Genomic DNA, 8,982 nt, shown 5'->3' with positions numbered 1-8,982 from the left:
AAAATGGATGTATCTCTGGGCCTATAGTCAGGAAGATCCAAGTTTAAATCTGACCTCAGACACTGAACTAGCTGTGTGACCTTGGGCAAGTCACTTAACCCTGTTTGCCTCAGTTTTCTGATTTGTCAAATGAACTGGAAAAGGAAATGGCAAACAACTCTGGTATTTTTGCCAAGAATATACCAAAGGGGGTCATGAAGGGCCAGACATGACTAAACAACAACAAATAAATACAGTGGAACCTCACTACTTCAGAACTTGTGCTGATGCACATAATGTATACATGATTTTCTTCCTTTGGGAAACATATAAATTATAAGTCCTTGTATTGTTACGGTGCTTTATACTTTCCAAAGCTCTCTTGTGACAACCCTGTAAAGTGGGTGGGCTATTGTGATACCATCTTTATACTTCTTTTACAGATGAGAAAATTTAGGCCTCAGAGATATTAAGGGATTCACCAAAGAACAAGTGGTAAAGCCAGATTAAGGCCCCAGGTCTCCTGACTTCTTCCTACTCTTTCTACTGAATCACACTGTCTCAGTCTACAACCAGAAACTTCCTCCAACCAAAGAAATTAAGAAACAAAGGTTGTTTTGAACAGGCCTTTAACTTCAATAGAGTTTTTAAATGCAATCATGACTTTGTTATATTGAATGATTTTCCTGTGGTTAGTATCCATTTATATCTCACTTTACAAGGTCTGCTGAACTGGAAAGTAAGAAAATGATATTTCTTTTCAATGTTGCACAATTTTCACTTTTTTCACTGGCTTCCTCCTTACATCACATGATACTACTGCCTCACCCAACAAGTACAGGCTAATTTGTAATATTTGCTCTCAATCACCCCCTCCTCCTCCTTCTACGGAGACTTTAAGGGGAGGTTGGACAAATAGTCATCTCACAGTGTGGTTTTGTTAGGACTCCCTGTTCTGAGACCTTCTCCCACTCCAGTGTGACAGTAGCCTCAAAGTCCACTTCATAGTTTCATTGTATTTCTTTGCATTGCATTGTATTACAATTTAATTCAATCCCCAAACATTTATTATGTCCCTACCACATTCAGAGCACAGGTTTTTTAGTTAACATTGTCCCTTCAGGCTCTTGTTGCAAATGTATATTATTGTTATTTGTGTTGATGTCTTGTCCACCACTAGACCAGGAATTCCTTGAGGATAGGGCCCATGTGTTGTCTGAACTTTTTCAGTTCCACAGTACCTCAAACAGTGCCCTGGATATATTTTTAAAATGTTTAAATATTTGTTTTTTCCCAATTTTATGTAAAAACAATTTTTAATGTTTTTAAAATTTTGAGTTCCAAATTCTCTTTCTCTCCCTCCCATTTCTCTCCCTCCCCAAGATGACAAGCAATTTGATAAAGATTATACATGTCCAGTCATGCAAAACAATTTCCATATTACTCAATCACATTGTGAAAGAAAACACAGACCTCACAAAAAAAATAAAATAAAAAACAGAATGCTTAAATCTGCATTTAGATGCTTCTTTTTCCAGAGGTGGATAGCATTTTTCATCATAAGTCCTTTGGAATTGTCTTGGATCTTACTATTGCTAAGAATAGCTGAGTAATTCACAGGTCTTCATTGTACAATATTGCTGATACTGTGTAAAATGTTCTCTTAGTTCTGCTCATTTCACTTTGCATCAGTTCATGTAAACCTTTTTTTTAATTTACCACAAACAGTAATATATTTGCTTTATTTTTGCACCTTTATCTTAAAAATATATTTAAACAAGAAATAAAGATGATATTGAATCTCTCCATAAACTTTCTTCTCATATTTACAGTGTTACATTGCAAATAATATTCTATTATACACAAATTAAAGACTGTGCATTACTGTACTCTGTCTTCAGGTAATTTCATAATATAGTACATAGAGCTTAAAGCTATGCAACATTTAAGCTTATAAAAACTTGAGAAAAGAGGTACACCTTTATCATAAGACTATTTTTTAAAAGGTTTGGCTTTAATTCTTTGCTAGATTGTTTCCACTGAAGCCATTCTTTTGTTAAAGAAAAATGCCCTGTATTAGGGATGAGAATAAGGGTTTAAATCACTGTTATGAGAATGGGAATCTGAAGCTCTTCCCTGCCCCTTGGCCCTTTGATGGGCGTAAGTGACTCTGAGAACCTTCCCAGATTTGAAAATGTACTTTGCCCCCTAATAGGCTGAATGTGGTCACATGGAGCCTGTGGCAGGAAGCTTGTTTTTCAAGGATGCCCACACCTTGTTGCTTTGTGATTGGGTAGTGGGTCAAAAGGGTTGTGACATTCTCTAAGCCAGGAGAAGGCTATATATGCCCTGATTTGAGGTTTTACTTTGGGGCTCACTTTGAGAAGAGTTGTATGGTTGACCAGATGAGACTCTGGGCAACTGTTAAGCCTCCCAGCTTTGAAAACCCAGATGTTGGTGCTTCCCTCTGTGGTAACTGACTAGGTATGGATGTAATGGTCAGACAGTTGGAAGCCTGTCTGCTGATCTATTTCTCTGTCTGCTTGTAACTTCTGCTTGTAACTTGTTTGTATTCTTTGAAGTTTGGGGTGCTGATCTTTTCCCCCTGAACTAGGTAAATGTCATATGTTTGATTAAAGCAAGATTGTTAACTCATTTTGAATTGTTTTCCTTTACAAAATCAGATCTAGGAACCTGTGTTGGCAGACATCCTGGGTATGCCAGAGTGCTTGCTGCTACAGTCACCAATGGATTCACTTAAACCATTAAAAAATAAAGAACCTTTTATATTAATTATTATAATAAGTGTAACACAACCATTGTTCAATCATATAAACAACTACCTATGAATTCTGTTCATCTCAACCAGGAAAGACAATTGTTACAGTTTTTTAAAACAATCTTTTTTTTGCTTTTTGGAGGGGCAATTGGGGTTAAGTGACTTGCTCAAGGTCACATGACTAGTAAGTGTTAAGTGTCTGAGGTCAGATTTGAACTCAGGTCCTCCTGACTCCAGGGCTGGTATTCACTGCTCCACCTAGCTGTCCTCTTACTACGGTTTTAATAAATCAAAAATGTTTTTTTTCCTGCAAATTTAGTTCACTTTTCTAAACACTATAAATTTTATGTTAATTTAATCATATCTGCTTTTTATTGGCATGATTAGGAAAAGGAAATTCTATTCCATTGGGGGAAACACACACACACACACATACACACACATCTGCTAACATAGTCACAGCCTTACACTCTCACACATCACTAAGAGTAGAGACTTCAATAGCTCTTGTGTCTCAACTTCTAGTGATATGCTAAGAATAATAAAATGAGAATAAAATACCTAATATGTGTTTAAAAAAAAATCCAGCTCAGGACCCCAAGTGCCATTTAAACACTTCTTGCTGAGCCAGAGGGGTTCAGTTCACCAAGCTCTCCGGGAAGCAAACTCCTCCTTCAATTGCCAGTGATTGTCCTGCCATGGCACCAGGAGGAAGTCTTGAAATGTGAGGGTTTTTTTTCTGTTTTCTCTGCCAAGAAGGATGATCTTTGGGTTTGGCTTTACCATGCTGGACTGACATATATCCAACACACATGCTCTTGGTTGTATGACTCCATAGAAACTCCACTAGAAAGGTCTGTTTATTTTGTGAGGAGTCAGGTTCTGCAGAACATCTGCAAGATCAAAGAACTATCACCCCCTCCAAGTACACCCTCTTCACTGGTTAGGAAAGGTGAACTGATGAATTTGTTTTGCATAGTTTCTAGCAAAGCTTAGTGGGCATCTTTAGCTTGCAAAGCATGTGAACATTCCCTGGTCAATATGGTACATACAAGGTGCCTTCCACAGCCTGTGGTACTCATAGCTGTGGAGAAAGGCTTTTGAACTCCAGTATTTTCAGCCCAACAACCATATCCATAAAGAGCAGCCTAACCAACTCTCCCAGGATGTTTCAAAACTAGACCTCCATTGGAGACAACAGCAGCAACCTTTCCTTCTTGATCAACAACTACTGCACCAACTGTATCCAAAGTTCCTGAGTCATTTTCAGTTACCAGAGAGAGGAGCACAAACATTTGGGTTTTGAAAGCCAGGAGGCTCCTTAATGGCTGCCTGGAGTCTCATCTGGTCAAATCACACAAGAAGATGAACTATCATTCCTAATTAAGTCACTAACTAATTCACATGAATGAGTTTATCATGGAATCTAGGAATACTGGGAATTGGAAGGAACTTCCTAAGTCATCTTGTCCAACATTTTACCCAGATCATAAATTCTGTCTACAATATCCTTGAAAAGTAGTCATTTATACTTTGCCTGAACCCTTTGGTGACAGAGACCTTATTGTTTTCCTAGGTAGCTTATTCCATTTTTGGATAGTTCTGTTTGCTAGTAAGTTTTTCTTTATGTTTAGCTTGAATCTACCTCCCTGGTCTTTCCACTGTTTGTTCTATGGTCTGGAGTTACAGGGAACAAGTCTAATCTTGTTTATGGCTGTTTGATATTCAGGCATTTTAAAACATGCTCCACCAAAAAAAAAAGTCTCCAAGTTAAATGTTTTTGGTTCCTTCTTCACATGATGTGGTTTCATATCCCCTAGCCCTCTTGGTTGCCCTCCTCTAACTAACCCTCTCCCTTGCCACTCTCTGAACAACATGCTGCACAGATGGTCCCACAGGCACCATCATCTCATTCATTTTAGTCACTAAGTATTTATTCATGTTGCCTAAAATTGCATTAGTTTTTGGTGCCTGTGGAGTAACACTATTGACTTGCACTGTGATTTCTGCCCACTAGAACCTAGGGTCTTTTCCCACAACTTATATTCTGAGCAAATCTCTATACTTCCCTGGATGACAGAAGGAACCTGACAATGGAAGAGGGTCATAGGTCTCAGCAGGAGAAACTGGGTCATGGACTACTGATTATAAAGTTTAGACCTAAAGCTTACAGTAGAGATCATCTAGTCCAATAACTGTAGTTTATAGATGAGGAAACTGAGGAGGTAGAGTTATCTAAGACACATAACATAGGAAGAGGAATTACACATTGGAAGATGGTACTGATAGGAGAGGGGGTGCTCTGGAAGACAAATTTTGGCTTACTTGACAATTTGGTATCCAGCCAAGTTGGCCCTGGTTATTTCTTTCAAAGTTTCCTATTGAGATAAAAAGTATCTGTCTTAAACATTTTCAGAGAATTTGCTTTGGCCTTGGATTTGACACTTTGTCTCTTGGCTTCCTGAAAAAGAACAAATCTCTGAGCTCATTCACACTGGCAGATTAAACCCCAAGAAGCCAAATCCCATATTTATCTTTCCAAATAAGCAGTCAGTGACCTCTGCTCAGTGGTCAGAGATTCAGCCTCTTGAAGGGTAGCAAGCACAGAGGGCAAGCTGCTTTGATCCATTAGACAGACAGCCCTGTCTGCCTTTGGCCAAGAACTCCAACAACAAAACCAGCATTGTCTTTGTCAGTCCTAGAAATATCCCTATGGCTGAGGAGCAATCTGTTAGCTGGGAAGATGATCTTGATGTCTATACAAAGGTGAGGAAACTTTGAACTTGATTCGCTTGGCTATGGGGAGCTGGACTGTGAGTAGAGAAGATAGACTATACTCTTCCAGGTGTGCTTGCTGAGTCCTTGATTAACTGGAGAGAAACAGAAACACAGACACTTAGAACTATATGGAACTTTAAGACATAGACCATAGAATAGGTTTTTTAAAAACAGAATTTTATTGATATCTTTTGTTTTTTTATATCACCCAGATTTTCCCCTTTATCTTATGTTTCCCTCCTTCCAGAAAGCTAACCCTAATCCTTATGAAAAAAAATTAAGAGGAAGGAGATCTGACATTGTATGTAATATTCCATGCTCATGGACTCTACTTCTGCAAAGGAAGGGGGAATGGAATGGGGAAGGTATATTCTAACATCTCTTCTTTGGGGCCAAGTTTGTTCTTCGTAATTTTATGACACTTACCACTTAGTAAATGTTTTGTAGTTGTTGTTCTTTCTGTTTACATTACTGTAATCATTATGTACATTGTTTTCCTGGTTATGCTTACTTCATTTTGCATCAGTTCATCTAAGTTTCTTCATGCTTCTCTGTATTTGTCATTTCTTATAGCAGTAATATTCCTTTACATTCATGTACTGTAATTTGTTTAGCCATTCCTCCAATCAATGGGCATCTATTTTGTTTTCAGTAAAAGTAAAAAAAAAGTCTCCTTGTCAAATGTTTAGAGTTCCTTCTTCATATAATATAGTTTCAAATCTAATGTTAATGTGGGAAGTGAGAATATAGGATGTTAGAGCTGTAAGAGCCTTGAGAACACAGACTACTGAAAGTTAGAGGTGTAAGGTGCCTCAGCAATTCTCTTGCCCAACACCCTTACTTTTTTTTTTTTTTTGCTTTTTGGAGGGAGGAAGGTAGGGCAATTGGGGTTAAGTGACTTGCCTAAGGTCACATGGCTAGTTTTTGTGTTAAGTGTCTGAGATCAGATTTGAACTCAGGTCCTCCTGACTCCATGGCTGATGTCTATTTACTGTACCACCTAGCTGCCCCCCCCCACACCCTTACTTTATAAAGGAGAAAGAAGTTAAATAATTTTCTTGGGGTTCTTAGCTTGACCTTATTCTAAAAGTGCAACCCTGTTTATGAAAAAAAAAAGCTGATAAAATATCCTTAGGGGGTAGAGACCTTATGTTAATGCTTACTAAATAGTATCTAATGTAGTTCCAGGTACACAGTAGGTACTCAATAAATATGTGCTTACCATTTTTTCATGACAGTTAAATATGTCTCAAGCTGAAGTTCTCTGGTACACAGTGGACACTTAATGCATGCTAGTTAAATAAATGAATGGATGGGGATGGATGGATAAAAAAGCATTTATTAAGTGTTCACTATGTTCCATGTACTGTACTAAGTACTGGAGATACAAATACAAACATAAGACAATCGCTGCCTTCATGGTGCTTACATTCTAGCAGGGAGAGGAAACACTTATAGGTTAGTGAGTCCAGGAAGGAATATTTTGGCTTGGAAAGTTATAGGGAATGAATATTCATTTGTATTATTTTAAGGTTTACAAAGTGCTTTCCTCTCAACAACCCTATGAAGCAGAGAGTGTATCATTATCTCATTTTACAGAGGGAGAAACTGAGGCTCCTGAAGAAATAGGAGTCAGTAGTATCAACTAATGTTTACAAAGTACTTCTAAGCACACATATGGTTTCTATATGTGATCTCTTATGTTCTAGACCAAAGCCTTGTGAGATAGGTAAAACAAATATTGTTATCCCTGTCTTACAAAGCAGAAGAGTGAAGGGATAAAGATGATGGCTATTATTCCTATAAAACTTTAAGCTTTATAAAGCACTTTATATATACCCTCTCATTTGATCCTGACAACAACTCTATACGGTGGGTAACACAAGTCTGATTTTCCTCATTTTATGGATAATGAGATCAGAAAGGGGTAGTGACTTGTCAGTGGTCACACAGTTAATACATATTCAAGGTAGAATTCAAACCCAGGTGGCCTCTGACACTAACTCCAGACCTCTTTCCACTACCTTCATGCACTCTGTAACCATTTTGTGAGAGCCTATGGTAAATGAGCCCATGAGGACACACTTTGAGACCCTTCCCTCTTCTAGATTCAGCACTAACTTGGGTTCTGAGCAATCACGATCCTCTTGGCCTTCGTGTCTCTCCTGATGACTATTGGCAGAGTTACACAGAACTGAACCTCAGAGTTCAGAGAACACTCCTAAGTGATAATGAAATAGGGTTTGAATCCTCACTCTGCTTTCTGCTGTGCGGTTTGGGGCAAGCTATTTCCCATCTCTGGACCTCAGTTTCCTCTACTATAAAATGAGGAGGTTGGATTAGATGATTCCTAAAGGCCCTTCCAGGGCAAGATTCTCTGATATTTGAGAAGTGAACTTAGATTTGCAAACAAGTATGAAATGTCCATATGAAAAGAACAAAGAAAATTGCAGGGGTGAGGAGGGTGGGGGTGGTTAAAGTCCTTTCCATACTAGAAGATGGGAAATCACTATTGCTCTTAAGGACTGTCCAATCTTATAGGATTGGGAGCCAGAAGGGATTTTAGTAAGCTCCATCCCCCTAATTTTACAGATGAAAAAACTGAGGCTCAGAAGGGGAAATAACTTGCCCAAAGTCATACAAGCAATAAATAGTCTTGTCAGGATTCAAACCCATGAACTTTATGCTATGTCAAGCCAACACTAACACTTAAATAGTGAATAATACAAGGAATAAGTATACACCTTTTTCCTATCTATCCTGGGTGTAACTTGCTTTGTATATTTAGATTGTAAGCTCCTTGAGGGCAGGCACTGACTATTGTCTCTTTCTGTAGACTCAGAGTGCTTAGTACAGAGTCTGGCACAGGGTAGGTGCTTAACAAATGTTTACTAATTACTATAGGGGAATTTCCTACGAGGAAACTCCCTCTACTAATGAAAATACACACTTGTTCTGTCTCCCACTTGTCTCTGAGAGATTCCTGGAGCCCTGAGAGAGACCTCTAGGATCACACAGCCAGTATGTACTGGAGGCAGGGCTTGAAGTGAGGTATTCCTGACTCTAAGACAGGCTCTCTAGCCGATTCCCAGCTCTGCCTCCCATAAAACAGAAATACTTCTTGAGAGTCAATGAAAAGAACTTCTACTAAAGGTTTCTCCCAGTGCTTTACCATGCAAGTTGTTGATCCCTTCATGGCTGGGCAGGGAAGCAGAAGCAGCAAAGGCTTTGAGGACTTGAGCAGTGTTGGACGAGTCTAAATATGGAGAGCCCAAAGTAATGATTTTTTTTTGCCCCAGTAATTCATGATAGAGACAGGCTATTGCCAGTGTTGGTAGAAAGAGTGTCTGCATCAATGAAATTATGGATCCTTGAGGCATTCAGGTAATAAAAAGAAATTATATATATATATATATATATATATATATATATATATATATATATAT

The 8,982-nt window shown here is 38.4% G+C and overlaps 1 protein-coding gene and 1 pseudogene across 1 annotated transcript in view; one reads left to right on the top strand and one right to left on the bottom strand.

Annotated features, from left to right (window-relative positions):
* Nucleotides 1–624: 624 nt before the first annotated feature.
* On the bottom strand, nucleotides 625–5,361 carry LOC138152147 (threonine aspartase 1 pseudogene; annotated as a pseudogene).
* A 94-nt stretch (nucleotides 5,362–5,455) lies between these two features.
* HK2 (hexokinase 2) overlaps nucleotides 5,456–8,982 on the top strand; it is a 106,955-nt gene continuing 103,428 nt past the window's right edge. Inside the window, exon 1 of the mRNA XM_069075951.1 lies at nucleotides 5,456–5,524. Within this exon, the coding sequence (XP_068932052.1) occupies nucleotides 5,471–5,524 (54 nt within the window). The 5' untranslated portion in view covers nucleotides 5,456–5,470. The remainder of the gene's footprint in view (nucleotides 5,525–8,982) is intronic.

This window comes from Petaurus breviceps, unplaced genomic scaffold, assembly GCF_028583685.1.
Source record: "Petaurus breviceps papuanus isolate PSGF00001 unplaced genomic scaffold, PetGlider_PUasm1.0 90919, whole genome shotgun sequence".
NCBI classification, from domain to species: Eukaryota; Metazoa; Chordata; class Mammalia; order Diprotodontia; family Petauridae; genus Petaurus; species Petaurus breviceps.
Note: the sequence above shows the minus strand (reverse complement) of the source record. Positions and strands in the feature narration are given on the sequence as shown.